The sequence below is a fragment of the Saccostrea echinata genome, unplaced genomic scaffold (genome assembly GCF_033153115.1).
Source record: "Saccostrea echinata isolate AGI-Se365-2 ecotype Australia unplaced genomic scaffold, CSIRO_AGI_Sech_v1 ptg000046l, whole genome shotgun sequence".
Lineage (NCBI taxonomy): Eukaryota > Metazoa > Mollusca > Bivalvia > Ostreida > Ostreidae > Saccostrea > Saccostrea echinata.
Genome location: NW_026889795.1, coordinates 2,320,477 through 2,342,796, shown reverse-complemented (window position 1 = coordinate 2,342,796; position 22,320 = coordinate 2,320,477). Strand labels below are relative to the sequence as shown.

General features: G+C 34.6%; 1 protein-coding gene and 1 pseudogene across 1 annotated transcript; both read left to right on the top strand.

Annotated features, from left to right (window-relative positions):
* Positions 1-5,940: 5,940 nt before the first annotated feature.
* LOC133201941 (uncharacterized) lies at positions 5,941-7,120 on the top strand (annotated as a pseudogene).
* Positions 7,121-7,663: 543 nt separating this feature from the next.
* LOC133201940 (uncharacterized) lies at positions 7,664-9,169 on the top strand. The gene has a single exon (XM_061337729.1). It carries the CDS (start codon positions 7,664-7,666, stop codon positions 9,167-9,169), a length of 1,506 nt encoding a protein of 501 aa, XP_061193713.1.
* The last annotated feature ends 13,151 nt before the right edge of the window (positions 9,170-22,320 follow it).

The window sequence follows — 22,320 nt, the reverse complement described above, 5'->3', positions numbered from 1 at the left end:
TATCTCTGATACATGTTCATTCTTGATATAAAAGACACTAAAGAGGAAGCAAATAATACTAAATTCCATTGTACCTAAAACACAGTCAAGTGGAATTATACAATGCACCTCAGTATGGCACACTTTCTTGGAGGACAAGAATGATTCACTCTGTGTTACTCGTTACAGGTATTCTTTTCTGCAATGAGCTGCGATGAATTTCTATTGTATATTAATGCCTTAGAATTTAATCAATTCAGAGAATTACATTGCTTTTAATCTGTCTGTATTATTAGTGTTGGTTATTTGCACTGGAAAGTATAAGTATTGCTTATATTATTTGTAATGAGCTGAATATATTTACAATTAAATACATTAATATATTTTAAATTTACTTTTTTAGTCAATGTTCTAAATTCAAATCTCAAGTTTTGAAAACAGTAGGACTACATGTCAGAAACTTCTCTCCCTTGGATTTTATTTATATAATTTGTATACATTTATTGCATGTTTTTATGATATCCACAGAAATTTGTTGAAAAAGAAACACACATTTACCATTAAAATGTACAATGAAATGTAAAGAAGAAAGAATATCAAATAAAATTTGAAGATAACAAACTCGAAATGCTTTGACAATATCATGCTTCATAATTAATATCAATGAAAAGGATCCTCCTATCTCGTACTGAAATAAAATGATTTATGAGAAACAAATTAGTACATGTATGTAGCCTGAAGTCATTTACCATAACGGAAATCGACAAGCTTTTTGTAAAGACTAAAAACAATCCCAGCCCTATAGGTCAGGTCCCCATTTACAGAGAAGTGTTTAATAACGGAATGGTTGCATTTATAAAAGCATCACACAAATTGGCAATACATGATTGGTAATTAAAAAAAAAAATTCTAAAGTGGAATGTCGCCCGTGTGGCGCAGTGGTAGAGCGTCTGCTCTAGAGTCGCGGAGGAAGGAGTTGATCCTTATGTCGCGGGTTGGAATCCCACTTTGGGATGTGGAGACCGGTCCTTCGGATGAGACCGTATAAACCGAGGTCCCGTGTCACAGTAGGTGCTGGCACGAAAAAGATCCCTCACTGCTCAATGGCCCTGAGTGACGAGCATAGGTCAAAATTTGCAGCTCTCCATCGGCAAGTGGTGGCTTCTCCATATGTCTTGAGTGAAGATTCAAGTTTGTTCAAATGATGACCCCAGGGATAGGGAGGTGCCACAATGGGGGATAAACTACTAATTAACTCAATGCTTATGACCCTGCATATTGTTGTCTGTTAACCATTCAATCAGCTAAAGAGGTCATGTAGCAATAAGTTGGAATTTTCTGCTTTTGATATTTTTTCTACAAAGGTTTAGTAATGTCATTTTTTATACAATTTGTAAAGAAAACATCAGGTGTGTAATAATTCTAAAACAAATAAAAGTTTGCAAAACACTGATGCCCCCGTATGGCAGCTGAAGGTCAATGTTAAAAGTTTTTTGAATATAGGTACTCCAGGGTCACCGTCAAGAGTCAAACAAGAGGCCCATGGGCCACATCGCTCACTTGAGCACACTAGCTAGGCAAAAGTGCAAATAAGTTCAGTATTGAAAAGATTACAAGGGGTTGGGGGGGGGGGGGGGGCTTGAATTTTAAACTACCTGATGATGCTTCCATGTCAATATAACAAATGGCTTTGTTGTACAAATAGAAGATTTAAAAAAAAAAAAGATTCCTATATATTCCTTTGTAAAAAAGATCAAAAACATGACGAGTAGATGTGTGTTAAGGGGAAGAAGGACCTTTGGGAAAAAATTGTCATTCATTTTTTTTCATATTTTGTATATTACTAATTTAGGATGTCCCACAATTTTCATTAGGTTACTTTCCTTTTTTTTTTTAGAGATATTGATTGACATATACTGTGCCCTGCAGTGGCTAATTGGATTTTTAATTCTCCATGTTTACAGGCCCATTATTCTGTCCATTCCATTCCATTGTTGCCTTATCTTTTACAAATTGAGGATAAAAACAGATCCAGTTGAGAACTATGTGAATTATTATTTGTTCCAATTTATAACTACACTTGATAAACACACTACTAGGAGATGCACATCAAACATTAAGAATGGAAAAAAAAATCATTGAAATCTTTGTACAAAGGTTGACATTATTGTCTTCCTTGCATTCCAATCTGTTTATGATAATTAAGGCCAAAGTTTTTATTTTTTTTGGTTTACGATTTTCTGTCTCAAAAAAATGCATTGGGTGGTCGAAAAATAAAAATAAAAATAATTTAGGATTCAACAATTTCATTTTAAAATACCAGCAATGTTTATTTTAATAAAAATAATACACGTCAATAGTACTTTTAAGTTTTATTGTCTAGATCACATAACTCTTTTTATTCAATTTTAATTCATTTCTAACTTTAGACTGAATGTCATTTTCATTGACATAGTTCTGATTTTTGTTTGTCAATCAGTGCTTGGTTCATGATGTTCAACATTTTGTGCTCTTCAGTGATATGTGATGTGTTATAAACCTTGGTATCCCCACAAACTAAAATATAAGGATCCAAATTCAAGTTAAATTTAGATTGAAGAAAAATACAATTTAAGTGTTTAACAACATTAAAAGTAATTGACGCTGAAATAAGTTTATAATAATTTGATCATGCAGCTATCAAATTTAATGTTCAACCTGCGGCAAAAAAGCCTAATAATTTCTCAATCGAGTCCTTCTTTAAATGTTTGTTATGTACCTGCACAGTAGGCAATGCTCATTATTTACTTAGTATTTCAAAGGGCTTTAATCTCAATTGAGTATGAAATTTGCAAAGATTTGTATATTGAATTTACTTCTATAAACTAACAAATGTTTTATACACATTTGAATTTATCCAGTGAAATACCAGTCAACGTTACTTCAACTAGGATGCATCTCTCAACACTAAATTGGCCTAACTATTATCCATGGATTTATCAGCCTTTTTTGGGAAACACCATTTTTGGGGAATTGGGAAAAAATTATCGGCTATTTGATGAAATTGCAAACTTTTTTTAAAATGTTGCTTAAATCATGTACTCAGGGGTAATTCATTTAACATTTCAGCACGAACTCTAATTTGGGCAACCAAATGACAATTAAATATGGACCATCTTATTCGTACAAAATCAATTTTGAATAATAGACTAATAAAAGTAAAATGGACTTCAATTAGTATAAAGCATTTATACAACTTAGGTAGTACATGTACATCATGTACATGTGTGTATGAGATTTCAATTTAGATCATTATAGTATCTGTTTCTGGAGATTATAAACCTCCTGCAAAAAATTATACGAAGTACACATTTTCTAAAAGTCCTCTTTTAATATGTATTAATGCATTGAAAATATATTTTTCTATCTGAAATAATGCCTTAAGTCCTTACCATTAACTCGCAGATCAAATGAGTAGGTGGAAATAACTTAATAAATCTATATAATTTCACAATATCATCATTTTTAGAAAAACAGAGGAAATTCGGATTAAAAGTTGGCGGTGTTTTTACAGTGTTTTTAAAAATGTGTTATGACTGTAGCTTTGCTAAATGAGTTAAATATATGAAAATTACAGACAATCTGACAATTTTACTTTGTGTTTTTCCAAGATAATTAAAAATAAAAGCATTGTTCACCAATTGAGAAAAAATACTGCCAAATTGGGAAAAAACTGAACTCATTTTCAATTGGGAATGGGCCGAACTTCGGCCCCTGAGAAGGCACTGATAAATCCTTATTATCTATAGGTGTATCCGTGTCTGCTAGGTCGATCAGGGTTGGGCATACACTCTCCAATATTACGGTATGAATTTAGCCAGTTGAGACATTGCAATTTGAGAAAGGGATCATTTATCCAAGATTTTATTCACTTTTCCATGCAGAAAAAGTTCTTTAAGTGTGTGTCATTGCTTTCAGTGAGGAATTACCTTGTTACATGACAGAGCCGCCATTTTTGGTTTGCACGTGTTTATTTACGGTCACCTAAATGTTTGTAAAGGTCTCATAAATTTATAGGCGCTTATTTGACTAAGATGCATTCTAAAATTTAAAACCCACCAGTTCAGCTGAGAAAAACCCGGAAATATATGTCGGAAAAAGACATTATTTTTATTTTCATGATTTGTGAAAATTAGGGTCGGCGGAATCGTAAACCAAACGAAAAAAAAACTTTGGCCCAATTGAACAATATTTGATGGGTTTTATCATATACTGAGGCAGTGCAGTTTATTGTTGTTTTATTTTGTAGATTAAAAAATGGCCGCTGACGTACCTGAGCCCTTGGCAAATAGGAAAAGGAAATTAGAGGATCCTGAAGAGGATGACAGTTCAAACTCTGTAAGAATTGTAATCTTTTTAGGTTACTCAAGACAAAAGCTGTGGTGACAGGGACCAACCCAGAATTTAGGGAGACTTACTTCTCCATCAGAGAAAATTAGGGAGAAGTTTCCAATTTTAGGGAGATTTCTAAGCATGAGCAGCTACATTGATTATTAACATGATTAAGTTTCAATTATATTTTAAGCTCACCTGAGCTGAAAGCTCAAGTTAGCTTATCTGATCACAATTTATTAGTTCACCTGAGCCAAAGGCTCAAGTGAGCTTTTCTGATCAAAATTTGTTCATTGTCTGTCATTGTCATAAACTTTTTACAATTTCTTCATTTTTTCCAGAACCACAGGGCCAATTTTTACTAAATTTGGCACAGAGTATCCTTGGGAAAAGAGAATTGAAGTTTTTTTCAAATGAAGGGACACACTGTTTTCCAAGGGGAAATAATTAAGAAAAAGTAAATAATGAGTGAGATCATTTAAAGTCTTCTCAAGTACCACTTGGCCAGAAAAAGATGAAAATAATGTGAAAGCTTCTTAACATAGTGTAGATTCAAATTGGTTCAAATCATGACCCCTGGGGGTAGAGTGTGGCCACTGTGGGCAATTAAAGTTTTATATGGGTTTAAATAGGAAAAAATCTTTTTTCAAGAACAAAAAGCCATAATCCGTCATATTTATGTGGAAGCATTCATAGGTAGTGTAGATTCAAGTTTGATCAAATCCTGACCATCGGGGGTAGGGTGTAGCCACTATGGGCAATCAAAATTTTACATGGATATATATAGGAAAAAAATCTTTAAAAATCTTCTCAAGAATAGGAAAGCCATGATTGATCATATTTATATGAAAGCAGATCTGCATAGAGGCTTACCATAATTGCACAGAAAGTCTAGAGAGAACAAGTTTAGCATATTTTCTGACCTTTCTAGACATTCCACTCATTTCCGGGACGCATCTACACTTTACATAGTTAGAAAATGTCACTTCCTTCAGTTTCAGTGCTAGGTATTGAGGACATTTTGGTTTACTGCATGTTTTATACCGCAAGTGTGAATCTGTAGATGATAGAAGTGAGTGAACTTATCAACCCCATGGAATCCAAAATGGCAACTGTCGAACCTTTTGTCTTTTTATACGCCCTTCTGAATACGGGACGTATTATGTTATGGCGTTAATGTCCATCTGTTGGCTTTTTTGTGTCCAGCTCATAACCTAAATACTATTAGACCAAGAATGATCAAACTATGTTATCTGATACTTCTTAGGCAGAAGGTGTGTCGCACATTAAAAGTAGGTAGCTCGACCTTTAATTTTATTACGTCACAACACTTCCGGAATCATATGAGATGCGTACTTCGAGCCCGATACGTCAGTGTACTTCCATTTGTTTTCGAGAGTGGACGTGGTCGACTCTCGGTGTCAGTTTCTAGTAACTTAGATAACTACGTGGTAGTTATCATATATATATAACTACGTGGTAGTTATAATATAATTAATTTAAATATTCGTTACGCGGTAACGAAGAAAAAATTCTCCAGTTTGCTGGTGAATTTTGTGACTTTGGTTTTGAGACTATAAGTGTGAAAAAATGGCGGGTGTCACGTCGGAACGGGACCGCGCCGAAAAAGAAAAAACTAAGACGAATGAATCGTCGAAACGTTCCTCTAAGAAGTCAATTGAGAAAAAGGTTACTAATGAAGAAAGTGGAAGCTCTGTTTTGTTGGAAAATAATGAGGAACGAGTTGTTACTGGAGGTAACATTGCGACTTCATCTGTCGTTACACCAGGAATGACAGAGGTAATGAATTTATTGAAGTCTATTAAAGAAAATCAAGATAACCAAGACCGGAAGATTGAGAAAATGAATAACAGAGTTAACGATATCTATTATGGTGATATTAATGAGTTGGAAGAAGAAGAGTTGTTGATGACTCCAATAAACCAGTTGTCTGATGTTGAGGGTGATAGGGATTCAGGTGAACCCCCTTGTAAAAAACGTAAGGAGGACGGTGAAACGTCAAGATTTAAACAACTGGGCGTAAAGTATAAAGTTAAGGAAGACTGTGATGAAAATGTAGACGAGGAGTTGGCCTCGATGATAAACGAACTGTTCAGAGAGGGGCTAAATGATGACTACTTTAATGAACTGTTGAAAAGTATTAAAAGGCCAGAAAATTGTACAGCTTTGATTAAAACAAGAGTAAACCAAGCTTTGTGGAGTATTTTAAATCCAGAAACACGAAGTTGTGATGCCAAATTTCAGATAATTCAATCGGCAGTGATAAAAGCCTCGGTAAACTTAACAAAATTAGCAAATAAACTGAATGAAATGGATTCCGAGGTCATTGAAGGATTACAGAGCTTGGTAACTTTGTCTACAGATGCTTTAGCCCTTCTGGGACACACGAACAAGCTGATTAATGTTAAGCGCAAGGAACTTCATAGACCTGATTTAGGTAGGGAGTACTACCATCTTAGTTCACCATCTCTGCCCTTCTCAGAATTTCTATATGGAGATGATGTTGCCAAATCTGTGAAAGAAATTCAAGATGTGAATAGAATAAGTAGTAAAGTACATGGAAAATTTCACAGAGGAAATTTCGAGCAGGGGCATTCTTTAGGGCACGGGGACGTCCCTATGGTCGAGGAGCATTAGGAAGACCACGGAACCAAAGATCTACTAGTAGTTGGGGTCGATGGTCAAACAGCTCTACCTCTAAAGAGAGCTCAAAAAACTTGAAAGGGGAGCACAGCTCCAACAAATAGATAAAGAGGTAAGTGCTAAATCTAAAGCAGACATTAAAAATTTTTGTGCAGGAAGATTAAAAAAATTTTCCTCTGAATGGCAAAAGATTACAGAAGATAAGGTCATCTTAGATATTGTTGAAAATTGCCATATTGAATTTGATGAAGAATTAGGTTTACCATCTCAGAATAGTATACCTCATTCTGTTTTTGCAAAGTCTGAAATAGAAAAAATTAACACGCAAATAAATGAATTTTGTGAACAGGGTATCATTAAGGAATGTGATTTTGTAGAAGGACAGTTCTTATCTCCAATTTTTACCATACCTAAGAAAGATGGAGATTTGAGAGTGATATTGAATTTAAAAGAATTGAATAAGTACATTCCTTACCAACATTTCAAGATGGATTCTTTTGAAAGTGCTATAAAATTAGTAAAGAAAAATTGTTTCATGGCATCATTAGATCTTAAACATGCTTATTATTCAGTATCAATTGCAGAGGAACAAAGAAAATATTTAAGGTTTATTTGGCTTGGAAAATTTTTTGAATTTTCCTGCTTACCAATGGGCATTGCCTGTGCTCCCAGATTTTTTACAAAGTTAATGAAACCTGTGTATTCTACTCTTAGAATTATGGGTCATTTGAATGTTGGGTATATTGATGATTCTCTTCTGATTAGTGATACATTGGAAGAATGTTCGAAAAATGTATTAGATTCAAGATGTTTGATGGAAAGACTAGGTTTGGTCATAAATGAAAAGAAATCTGTATGTGTACCATCTCAATGTATTACCTTTCTTGGAAATATTATTGACTCAGTCAAAATGATTGTCACATTAAGTCCAAGTAGAGCAGACACTATTGTTGAGGAATGTAGGAAAGTGTGGAAAAAAGGAAGTTGTTCAATTCGTCTGCTAGCTAGAGTAATTGGTCTTATTGTGGCAAGTTTTTCTGCAGTAGAGTATGGTCCATTATTTTATAGAAATTTAGAGTTGGACAAAATAGAGGCGTTGAGGAAAAATAATGGAAATTTTGATGCCAATTCAAATTTGTCAGAAAAAGCTAAGAATGAGTTGTTTTGGTGGATAGAGAATGTTCACAGTCAGAAGAGAATCATAGATCATGGAAATCCAGACATTGTTATTACGACAGATGCTTCCACTATAGGGTGGGGAGCAGTCTGTGGTAAAAGTAGTGCAGGAGGAAGATGGAATGAAGATGAAAGTAAAAATCATATTAATTATTTAGAACTTCTTGCGATATATCTGGCACTTAAATCTTTTTGTAAAGATGCTTCTGATATACATGTAAAGATAATGACAGATAATACATGTGCAAAGGCATATTTAAATAACATAGGTGGCATAAAGTCAGAAAAATTGAATAGGTTATCACAAGAAACTTGGTTTTGGTGTATGAATAGGAAAGTCTGGATTTCTGCTGATCATGTACCTGGTGAAAATAATATAGCAGATAAATTTTCTCGAGAATTTAATGACTCTGTGGAGTGGAAGTTAGAAGTTGGAATTTTTGACAGAATTTCTGTTATTTTTGGACTCCCAGAGTTAGATCTGTTTGCATCTAGGCTGAACAAACAGTTGAAGCTATATTGTTCATGGAAACCTGATCCTGATGCAAAATTTATTAATGCATTTTCATTTCAATGGACAGGTTATTATTATGCTTTTCCTCCTTTCAGTCTAATCAGCAGAACATTACAGAAGGTGAGGACAGACCAAGCAGAGTGTTTGATTGTGGTTCCACTGTGGCCAACTCAGTGCTGGTATCCAGTGCTAATGGATTTGTTGATAAGAACTCCAGTGATTCTTCCGAAGGGGATTCTGTCTTTACCTCACTCGAGGGAGAAACATCCACTACACAAGAAACTAACTCTAGTAGCGTGTCGCTTATCAGGAAAACTTTGGAAATGCGAAAGATATCGCGAAAAGCTTCAAACATCATCTTGGCTTCCTGGAGATCAGGGACAAGACAACAATACTCAAGCTATATTCGAAAATGGATTTCGTTCACTAATAAAAGGAAAATTAGTACAATTCAAGTTCCTGTAAACTTTGTCCTTGACTTTATGACAGAACTTTTTGATTCAGGGCTTGGATACAGTGCGCTAAACACAGCAAGATCATCATTAAGTGCTCTAGGAATTTCATGTGATGGTTTTACAGTTGGAAAGCATCCACTTGTGATTAGATTTTTAAAGGGTGTTTTTAACTTGAGACCCAGTGTACCACGCTATTCTGTTATATGGGATGTTTCTTGTGTATTGTCTGTACTTAGAAAATTATCTCCATGTAAATATTTATCATTGAAAGATTTATCTCTCAAATTATGTATGTTAATTGCATTAACTACTGCAGCAAGATGTCAATCTTTACATTTGTTGAGTATAGATGGAATTGAAAAAAGTTGCAATGTATATAAGTTGTGTTATAAAGGTCTTCTTAAACAAGATAGACCTGGGTGTCATACAAACTGTGTAGAATTGAAGGCTTATCCACCAGATCGAAGATTATGTGTGATTACTGTGTTAAAAGAATATTTGAAGAAAACAAGTATTATTAGAAAAGACTGTACTTTTTTGTTTATTAGTTATGTGAAGCCTCATAACAGAATTGGTAAGGATACTATTTCAAGATGGCTTAAAACTGTTATGACCAGGGCAGGTATTGACACTAAAAAGTTTTCAAGTCATAGTGTTAGAAGTGCTGCAGTGTCCAAAGCTAAATATGCTTCTGTACCTGTTGATGACATTTTGAAAGTTGCAGGGTGGAGTAATGCTGGAACTTTTGGAAAATTTTATGATAAGAGAATTGTACAATCGCAGTTTCATTCTGCAGTGTTGAGTTGAGGTGTTTTGTTGCATTAACTTTTGCAAAAATAAAAAATTTTGTACTTCATCAGCGGGCTTGTGCATTTTTGCTTTAAAGTCTCATATGATTCCGGAAGTGTTGTGACGTAATAAAATTCCCCAATTAAACAAGACTTACCTTGGTAAAAGTCGAAGTTTGATTGGAATTTTATGAGTCACATAAACACTGAAGGGATCAGATGCCCGCCACAATGTTGTCTTGATGTAGTACCCACCCTTGAGGAAGGGATGTTTTAATGAATATCTATGGTAATTTTTATTAAATGATGTAATCTGTTCGGAAATGCACAATCCCTTCCTTTCAAGACTGACGTATCGGGCTCGAAGTACGCATCTCATCTGATCCCTTCAGTGTTTATGTGACTCATAAAATTCCAATCAAACTTCGACTTTTACCAAGGTAAGTCTCGTTTAATTGGGGAATTAAGATGCTATGTCCAAATATGAAAAAATCCTGTCCGGCTCACAACTAGAAAATTATTAAACCTAGAATCATCAAACTTGGCCATTTAATGCATCAGGTAGAATGTGTGTTGCACTAGGGATGGGTATCGCCAAAAATTTTGTATCGCGATATATTATGATTTTTTCCCAAAATTTCATGATAATAACATGATTTTTTACAAGCAATTTTTATAATGATTTTAAATGAATACAGGTAACTCTTGATGGCTTGAACTTCGACCTCTCAAAGTTCTTGATCGCTCGAAGTGAGTCTCCGGTTCCGAATTTTTCCCCTACATAACTAACCAAATTTACTCTTGATTTTTCGAATTCTTGATCTCTCAAAACCCTTGATCCCTCGAAGTCAAAATGTGGTCCCGTTATGCATATTCTATTGGAATTTACCCTCGATACCTCGAAGTGGCTATGTGTATACAAGGTTATATAATTAGCACCTCTACCTGGACATTTAAATGGCCCCAGGCAGAAGTCACAGGTCTTGAGGAACGAGATGTTTATTCAGGTAACACTTATGCTGCGAGGTGATAATTGGTTTATAATTAATCATATTTAGCCTATATGCTGTTTAAATATTTATCAACGACTGTCTTACGATAATTTAGAAACGCAGTGTAGTGAAAAGTAGTAGTCGGTTAAAAAACGAAATACTAATTTAATTTTAATTTCGAGTCAGTGTCAAAGTTAAACAAAATATGAAAAAAGCAGAAACAGCCTCAATGTCAGTACGACGAGTATTAGACAAATACAGAATTGCGTTCAATGATCATGTTTGGAATATTCAGTGCTATGTATGACGCTGTAAAATGTCATTTTTATGTAACGAATGTGTAGTATGATGTCCGTATTACAAAGAATAAATAAATATATATGAAATGAAGATGTACATTTTTTGCTTTACTCAGTTTAATGAAATATTCATCTAAATTACGAAAAAATATCATTGTTTAATAAAAACCACATGTAAGAGGTTAGCACTGCATGAAAATCATTACATCCAGTAAGACTAATTTTAAAACCTGTCAACAAATCTGGAAAATTCCGGACTCTTGAACACTCGAATGCTTGATCTCTCGAAATTTTTCGTCAGTCCCACAGACTTTGAGGTATCGAGAGTTACCTGTATTCCTAATTTTTCCAAAATATCAGTTAAGGGCATCATGGAAACAAGTTATTTTTAAGTTATTTAATGTTATTATTTTGGGTTATCTTTCCCTGATTATGCTTTTCTTCAGTAACTTATTCCAGTTATTGATACTTTACTATTCATTGTTTTAAACCTACTGGTATCTGAAAAGCTTTATTCATGCTGTACTTGGGTTATTAAGTACATGGAAAAGGTTCATGACAGTAAAAGTAATCTATCTTTAAGATTTAACAAGTTGAAATTCAACAAATCATAACTTGTATCAGTTATTTCAACCTTAATCAACATCACTTTAGAACTCTTGCACAAAAATCTACAGCTTTGCACAAAAAATGCAAGACATAGAGATTGTACTGTAATATCCAAGGATTTTAGGAAAATTAGTCTCACTGTTGGCAAAATTGGCAGAAGTTGTGTAATTGACATCTGAAATGTTCATGAAATGGAATTATTTTCCCCTGAAAAATATCATGATATTTTGGTAAATATCATCATATATGCTCAGGAGATATGAAGTCTGTTGAGTCTATTAAAAGAAGTACATATATTTACAACTTTCTCAGCCTTACGTCATCTTAAATCAGCAGCAAACTCAAAATATTGATTTTTTTGGCAAAATTGATAGGCATTTTACGTTTTAAGAATTAACTCAAATGAGTTATTTCTTTGTTTAGTAATGAATAAGTGCAGTAACCTAAAAAAGTTATTTTAAAAAATAACTTGATTCCATCATGCCCCTGAGTGATATGCTGGAAAAACATAACTTTTTAGGTCACCTGAGTCACTCAGGTGACTATTGCTATCTGTTTTTGTCTGTCGTCGTTCGTTGTACGTGGTTCGTCGTTCGTCGTCAATCGGTCATAAACTTTTAAACATTTTTAGCTTCTTCTGAACCACTGAACCAATTTTAACCAAATTTGGCATATAGCATCTATAGGTGAAGGGGAGTAAAAATTGTGAAATTCATGGCCCCTGCCCCCCTGGGGCCTGAGGGGTGGGGCTTAAACCATCAAAATTAATGCAGTCTTTAAAAATCTTCTTCTTTACTCCTGGACATCAAGCAGTCAAACTGTTGGCATGATTGTAATAGGCATTGAGCCCTCTACCAAAATTGTGAAATTCATGGCCCCAGGGTCAGGGGTTCTGGTGCTAGGGTGGGGCTCTAATGATTATGTAGTGAAAATGCGTTAATTCTTTAAAAATCTTCTCCTCTGCTCCTGGGTATTAAGCCGATGAATGAAGTACATAGTTATGATGAGCAAGGGTGCCTCTTCCAAAATTGTGAATTTCATGGCCCCAGGGTCAGGGGTTCTGGTGTTAGGGCGGGACTCTAATGATGATATAGTGAAAATGCATTAATTCTTTGAAAATCTTCTCCTCTGCTCCTGGGTATTAAGCCGATGAATGAAGTACATAGTTATGATGAGCAAGAGTGCCTCTTCCAAAATTGTGAATTTCATGGCCCCTGGGTCAGGGGTTCTGGTGTTAGGGCGGGGCTCTAATGAATATATAGTGAAAATGCATTAATTCTTTGAAAATCTTCTCCTCTCTCCTGGGTATTAAGCCGATGAATTAAGTACATAGTTATGATGAGCAAGAGTGTCTCTTCCGAAATTGTGAATTTCATGGCCCCTCTTGGTGAGGGGTTCCATGTGGGGGGGGGGGGGCTTTTTTTCTATATATTGAAAATAAATTAATGCTTTGAAAATCTTCTCTGCTCCTGGGTATTGAGCTGATGAACTAAGTACATAGTTCTGATGAGCAAGAGTGTCTCTTCCAAAATTGTGAATTTCATGGCCCCTAGGTCAGGGGTTCCATGTTGGGGGGGGGGGGCTTATTTATTATATACTGAAAATAAATTAATGCTTTGAAAATCTCCTCCTCTGCCCCTTGGTATTAATTAAAACAAACTAAATACATAGTTATGATGAGAAAGGATGCCTCTTCCAAAATTTTGAATTTCATGGCCCCTGGGTCAGGGGTTCTTGAGCTTGGGTGGGTTCTATTGATTAATTAGCAAAATGCATTAATGTTTTGAAAAACTTCTCCTCTGCCCCTGAGTACTAAGCAAACAAGCTAAATACAATAATATCAATGTAAATACATGTATTAAATTTAATTATAAGTAAATTTATCTTTTGTTGGGTATCTAGGAGGCAGAGTACACAATTGTGATGTGAAGCAAATGAGAGTTACTCCCCTTTGCTAAGTATTATTAATCAAGAAATCCTTGTATATAATTTAATTAACAGGTTATTTGATTGAATGAGAATACAAGAAAGAATGTTATATATATATATACAGAAACAAAATAAAAATGAATGTTTAGTTTAAATGAGCAAAGTATGCTCAAAGTCAGATTCTTGCCTGGAAAGCAGTATAAAAGATTGACATAAAGATTATTTATATATTTAGCAAAAGTTGTAATTGTACGCAGTATGTATACTCTGTGGTGATCTAAGTTAGTGTCACTTGTAGAGGAGTTGTGGTTGACAGGAGACTGGATGTTGTTTTATACTTTATCAAAGTGAACAAAGAATCACAGAGAGCCAGAGTGACTTATTGTAATTAGTGACAAGTGGCAAATAACCACGTTGTATATATACCCAAGTCTGTGTGCACTGAATTGTAGCACTAGGCAAGTGACAAAAAAATATCTGTATATATTGAGTACCTTATACAATAGGCAAGTGTTCTTTGTATATTTTGCATTCATTATCATCCCTGTAAGACTTGGAAAAACCAAGTATGATCCAAAGGAGATCAATCGGGTCTAGCACATTACAATAAGCAAGGGTATTTTTACCAGATTTTTAGCTCACTTGGACGAAGTCAAGATGAGCTCATGCTATACCCCCGACGTCGGTGTCCCGGTTAAAGTTTTAGGAGCAAGTCCACTCCCAAATAACTATAAGCCCTACCTGAACCAAACTTGCATGGATGATGCATCTAGGGATGGACACTACCACACTTGCTTCGGATGCTGGATCTGACCTTGATTTTCCAGATGAGTGACCAGGTTAAAGTTTTGGAGCAGGTCTTTTTCCAAGTAACTATAAGTCCTACTTAAACCAAACTTGCATGGATATTGATCTTGGGATTTACACTAACTAGAAAAAAATGTGGTGTGAGATTTGCCTTACTTATAGATAACATTTGTCAAGGTGAGCTTTGTAATCTTTGATTACCTATGTTTGAAATTCTTGGGCAACATTGCTTCGTCTATCAGTTAATTTTGTTTTATACTTCCATGGATCCTTTAGTGTTGTATTATACTCAGGTGACCGTTAAGGCCCTTGGGCCTCTTGTTTCATTTTTTTAAATTTATTTAATATCAAGCAATTCTGGATGCTAGGATGCCGTTCTTTTACCATTTTCAACATTTTTTACAGTTCCTGGAATTATAATTTAAAAGATTGAACAAATAAAAAATAATTTAGTCTCCATATCATGATACGTATCATGCAATTAAAAATCACGATAAACCAGTATATCCATAAAATCGCACATCCCTATGTTGCACCCTACTTCAAGGTCATTTGTGACCTTTAATTAGGGCCCCACAAGGATTTGCGGGTGCTCTATAGTAATCACTCTGTCTGTCTGTCTGTCTGTCCGTCTGTCAGTCCGTCTGTCATTCTTCCATCCACAAATTTTCTGTTTTTTTTCTAATAACTTTTTTTAGGGTTGACCAATTAAGTTCAAATTTGGTATGTTGGTTCAGAATAGGCAGTAAGACATATTTTGATGCTAAGTTTGGTTCTCTATGTCATCTAGTTTGGAGCTGGGGTGGTGGGGTATATTTCCTTAACTTTATATAAGAGTGAATGGGCAAAGAGAGATAACTGCTGAGAATGTTCCTATTTTAAACTATATGAAAGGCTGCAATGAGTCTCTTGGGATTAATTAACTTTCCTCTTGAAGAAAATCGAAAGCATTTATCTTTATCTGCCACATTGAGATTAATTAACACCTCTGTCTGCAAATGAGTTTGTTTTGAAGTTAAGGTCAATTCTGAATGATGTTTACATTCTCTGAAATGTGGATTTAAATAATGTTCATAGTTTATTTTGTTAAAATACACAATGAGTTATGATTTTATTGAATTCTGAAAACAAGATATATAGATAAAGATATCATTTTTATTATTTTCTTTTTTCTTTTTTATGCCCCGCCATGAATATGGCTGGGGCATATAGTGTTTGTCATGTCCGTCTTCCGTCCTTCCGTCCTTCTGTCCTTCCGTCCTTCCGTCTGTCCTTCCGTCACACTTTGCGTTTAGCTCTGTTCAAAGCTCAGTTTCAAAGAAACTATCCAAGATATTTTTATCAAACTTCATATGCTGATAGATATTGATGAGGGCTATGCAACTGCATCAACATTTTTTGACCTTGACCTTTCCTTTGACCTTGACCTCACTTTTCTTAAATTAGTGTTTAGCTCAGTTTTAAAGATACCATTCAAGATAGTGTCATGAAACTTCATATGTTGATACCTACTGACGTAAGCTATTCAACTGCATCAACATTTTTTGACCTTGACCTTTCTTTTGACCTTGACCTCACTTTTCTTAAATTAGTGTTTAGCTCATTTTTAAAGATACCATTCAAGAAAGTGTTAATCAAACTTCATATGTTGATACATACTGATGTAAGCTATTCAACTGCATCAACATTTTTTGACCTTGACCTTACTTTTGACCTTGACCTCACTTTTCTTAAATTGGTGTTTAGCTCAGTTTTAAAGATATCATTCAAGATAGTGTAATCAAACTTCATATGTTGATACATACTGATGTATGCTATTCAATTGCATCAACATTTTTTTGACCTTGACCTTTTCTTTGACCTTGACCTCACTTTCCTTAAATTAGTGTTAAGCTCAGTTTTAATGAAACCATTCAAGATATTTTTAACAAACTTCATATCCTGATACATACTGATGTAACCTTTTCAACTGCATCAACATTTTTTGACCTTGACCTTTCCTCTGACCTTGACCTCACTTTTCTTTAATTAGTGTCAAACTTCATATGCTGATACATACCGATAAGAGCTATTAAACTGCATCAATATATTTTGACCTTGACCTTTTCTTTGACCTTGACCTCACTTTTCTTAAATTAGTGTTTAGCTCATTTTTAAAGAAACCATTCATTATATTTTCATCAAACTTCATATGCTAATACATACTGATGTAACCTTTTCAACTGCATCAACATTTTTTTGACCTTGACCTTTCCTTTGACCTTGACCTCACTTTTTCTCAATTTGTGTTAAAATGTTGCATTACTAATATACCCTCGGCGGGGCATTCATGTCCTATGGACATATTTCTAGTTTTTCTTTTTTTCTGCCTTATGTAAATTCAAGAATATTAACTATTTTAACAGGTATTCAGATAATAACCTCATTCTATCATTGCTGAAAAAGTTCTTATTGTAAACTTAGAAGAAAAGGTTGAGAGAGCAGTATAATTAATCCCTTGTTAGGTCACCTGAGTCACTCAGGTGACCTATTGCTATCTCTTTTCGTCCATCGTCGTGCGTCGTCCGTCGGTTGTAAACTTTTGAACATTTTCAACTTCTTCTCTGGAACCAGCAAACCAATTTCAACCAATTTTGGCATATAGCATCTATGGGTGAAGGGGAACAAAAATTGTGAAATTCGTAGCCCCTGCCCCCCTGGGGCCTGAGGGGTGGGGCCAAAACCATCAAAATTAATGCAGTCTTTAAAAATCTTCTTCTGTACTCCTGGACATCAAGCAGTCAAACTGTTGGCATGATTGTAATAGGCATTGAGCCCTCTACCAAAATTGTGAAATTCATGGCCCCAGGGTCAGGGGTTCTGGTGCTAGGGCGGGGCTATATACAGACCCTGAAACGTGCTACTACCCCACACGCACGCTGCACGAACGGTACACGCTCGCTACACGGTTTGCACGAAACGCTGCACGGTTTACACGAAACGCTACACGGTTTGCACGAAACGCTACACGGTTTACACGAAACGCTTTGCACGAAAGGCTGCACGGTTTACACGAAAGGCTGCACGAAACGCTTTGTACACGTTTCTCACACGCTTTGTACACGATTCTCGCACGCTTTGGCCTCGATCTGGATTTTCTATTCGGAATCTCTCGGGCATTATTTTTTTACGGGTTAAATATAGATTAATTAAGAGTCGCAATCTTTCACAGTACGATTTAAATTAAAACTCGCTACTCCTGTACTACATGTTTATAAACTGATAGAAATATTCAAAGTTAGGTAGTTAATAATTCATGATTTTCTTTCTGTTTGTAATCCACTTGTTTTAAGGTGATATGCCCAACATCGTCAGTGTACATCCTTTTTTCTCTAAATTTTACACTGCAAGAGAAAGATTTATATTTGCCCCTCATTATTTCTTTCGGCATAAATTTTTTTAAGTATTATATTAAAAACTCGTTTATTAGCGAAATCTAACTTTAGTAATTAATTTTAATAAATATTATACTGTGTTTATTTCCGTGAACGGATCGATTTTCTTATGATTTAGCAGTTAATTTATTTTATTTAATTACTTCAGGTTCACCTCTTTAATATGCAGAATTAATAAGTACATTGCAGAAAAGAAGATGCATTTTCTTTCCGTCTCTCTTTTGGTCGGGAGCGAGAAGGGGGGGGGGGGATTACCGAGATCTTACTTGTGTATCTGTAAATCTGACATGGCTAAAGACCACCGGCAGTCATTTCAGTAATTATACTATCGGGAAAAAATTATTAAAAAAACAAGTAACTGTGCTTAAGAATATTCATGTCTCCAGCGAGATTTAATAAAATAAAACATTTTATACCAAATGGTAGTTTTAACATTTAAACGTTTTATCATAGAGTTTAATTTAACATTAGAATTCTATATGGAAGAATGGAAGAAAAACCCGCGGGGAGGGGATATAAAGGATAATTATCTCTCTCTACATGTACCTAAAATGACAACAATATACATGTACCCATCACCTTGTAAATTCCTTCATTATAAAACTCGGTAGAGGGGAAATTTTATGTAATTTACAAAAAGTCACGGCACAACTTATCATGCAATATTCGTGTATACATGTCCAAGTACATTACATGAAAACTCCAATATTTTAAAAAATACAAATTAAAGCTGCCTGATTTATAAGACAACTGATATGTAATTGTTATTTATAATTTATTTCTAAACTCTTTTATATTGTGACTGCCGAACAATCCACTGATCACAGAAATTCGGGTCGATTAAAAATAAAATCCACGGGTATTATGTGTACCAATTAAATATAAAAAAAAACAAACAAAAAATAAGCATTTAATATCACAAATTTAAACTCAATCGTTATTCTCGGGTGTATTTTAGACATGATTGATAAAAGATAAAAGTAGAACAAGTTTTCAATTCCCTGCTCGTGGAGCCCATGGTTGCTGTCGTAAATGACCTTGATCACATTCGCACATTGCAAATGGGAAGTTGAAGATTTATTTTAAGTGGTGCATCCGATGCACCATATAAATTAAGTATTTATTTCTTTATACAAAACAAAGTCAATTATGCTTTTTAACACCCGGTACCGACAAATATTGAAATTTAAAGCTTGCGTTTTTGAAATGCGCCCCCCCCCCCCCCTCGGTAATTTCTAATCCTGCATTCGTAAATGCATGTGAATTATACTCATATTTTTCAATTATTAATAAACCAATGCTTTGTGTTAGAAGACTATTAATGACACACAGTTTTGATTAAAATTATTTGATACAATCTGGTAATAAATAGACAAGAGCGGAGACCTGATAAAATTTCGTTTGAAATTTCGTTTGTTGCTTTCTTTGGAAAATAAAATAAAAAAGATATGATCACTCCAATTGTGCATTAAAATCAATTCATTAAAAATGTTGCACAAACACTGTAATTACATATAATTAATTTGAATAAATTTCCTGTCCATTTTTATTTTTGAGAGAAAAAATAAAGAAAAACAAATTAAATATACAATACCGTGTAATTTTATTTTGTTGTTCTCATACTTTTTTTTTTAATTTCACTCTTAAAATACATCCAGTATAATATCTCCGAATAATATTAGCTATAAACAACACTATTTGACATCCTGACCCATCGATAGCCATATTTAAAATGAAATGACTTCCGAATGAATCGTACACGTTTCTCACACGATTCTTGCACGAAAGTCGCACGTTTCTCACACGGTTCTTGCACGAAAGTCGCACGTTTCTCACACGCTTCTCGCACGCTCGCTACACGGTTTGCACGAAACGCTGCACGGCTTACACGAAACGCTACACGGTTTGCACGAAACGCTGCACGGTTTACACGAAACGCTACACGGTTTGCACGAAACGAAAAGCGCACGAAAGTTACACGCTTTATTGGGGTAGTAGCACGTTTCAGGGTCTGTAGATCATATAGTGAAAGTGCATTATTTCTTTGAAAATCTTCTTCTCTACTCCTGGGTATTATTGAAACAAATTGAATACATAGTTATGATAAGCAAGGGTGACTCTACCAAAATTGTGAAATTCATGACCCCAGGGTCAGGGGTTCTGGTGCTAGGGTGGGGCTATATAGATCATATAGTGAAAGTGCATTATTTCTTAAAAAATCTTCTCTACTCCTGGGTATTATTAAAACAAATTGAATACATAGTTGTGATAAGCAAGAGTGACTATACCAAAATTGTGAAATTCATGGCCCCAGGGTCAGGGGTTCTGGTGCTAGGGTGGGGCTATATAGATCATATAGTGAAAGTGCATTTTTTCTTAAAAAATCTTCTTCTCTACTCCTGGGTATTATTGAAACAAATTGAATACATAGTTGTGATAAGCAAGGGTGACTCTACCAAAATTGTGAAATTCATGACCCCAGGGTCAGGGGTTCTGATGCTAGAGCAGGGCTATATAGATCATATAGTGAAAGTGTATTATTTCTTTGAAAATCTTCTTCTCTTCTCCTGGGTATTATTTAAACAAATTAAATACATAGTTATGATAAGCAAGGGTGACTCTACCAAAATTGTGAAATTCATGACCCCAGGGTCAGGGGTTCTGGTGCTAGGGCGGGGCTATATAGATCATATAGTGAAAGTGCATTATTTCTTTGAAAATCTTCTTCTCTACTCCTGGGTATTATTTAAACAAATTAAGGACCCTCTATACTAGAGGAAAATATTTTTTGGACATTTAGAAAATTATAATGTGTAAAGGTGTAAATATTGAGCTTATCTATCACATTTTCAATAAAGGGTGCTTTGCATTTACCCCCAGGAAAAATGTTCAAAGACAATGAAGTACTGATGAACATAAATCACTGTTGTTTACTTAAGTGGGCAAAATACCTGCAAATGAAGTGTTCTATCTATTCATCTTGGCCTATTAAAGTGTTATGAATGCTTGATTTGATCACAAATTAAGTAATAAACTGTCAATTTCAATTTATTTTATTCTTGATCAAAGAGCAGATCACTCTATCTGCATAAACATACAACAAAATCAGAACTCTCTAGTGTGCAGTGTATAGAGGGCTCTTAAATACATAGTTATGATAAGCAAGGGTGACTCTACCGAAATTGTGAAATTCATAGCTCCAGGGTCAGGGGTTCTGGTGCTAGGGCGGGGCTATATAAATCATATAGTGAAAGTGCATTATTTCTTTGAAAATCTTCTCTTCTCCTGGGTCTTATTTAAACAAATACATGGTTATGATAAGCAAGGATGCCTCTTCCAAAATTGTGAATTTCATGACCCCTGGATCAGAGGTTCTGATATTAGGGCGGGGCTCTATTTATTATATAGTGAAAATGCATTAATGCTTTAAAAATCTTCTCTGCACCTGGGCATATCAGAGGCAAAAAGAGTAAAAGTTTTAATAAGGAAGGGTATTTTTACCAGATTTTTGAACATCAGAACCATTTGGTCAAGTGTTCTGGTCCAGGCCAGGGCTCTATTAATTTGTATTCTACTGAGAGGAGTTATTCCCCTTTGCCATTTACTTGTGATAATTAATCACTGTAAATAATGTACTTGGAAGGTTAATAGAATAAGAGAATTATGCAAGAATTTTTATTGTATAATCCAAAAAGTACTTTCATAGTTTTAATGATCAGGTAGACTTGTAAGTAACAGATAAATAAAAATGAGACAAAAATAACTTGTCTTATTAAATGTTCATCAAAGACCAAGAGAGGCCAATGTAAGAGATTTCAACAAGGAATTAAAAGAGTACAGAAGCACTGATTATAAGTCTGTCTGGTGAGAGTGATAAATAGGGAACAGATTAGAACCTAATTTATGTACTGTTAATGAACACTAGTCTAATTATTTTGTTGATCCTGATCACCCTATTTTTCTTGCTTTTGGGCAACAAAGCTTCACCTTTCAGTTCATTTTATACTCTATGGATCCTCTAAATTGTTTTATTATACTCAGGTGACTGTTAAGGCCCTTGGGCCTCTTGTGTTTGATTATCTTGCTGGTTTGCAGAATATTTTAGAGGGTTATCTTTCTGTCACTTTAAGATTAATTAACACCTTTGTCTGCAACTGATATTTGTTTTGAAGTTAAAGGTGCTAAGACACAGATTTGAAATTAATATTTACTCAAATTTTTTGTATAATTTCATGACTTATATGTTGCTATAGCATTTCATACGAAAATTTGATAAAAATCTTATTTAATCTGGAAGTTATTG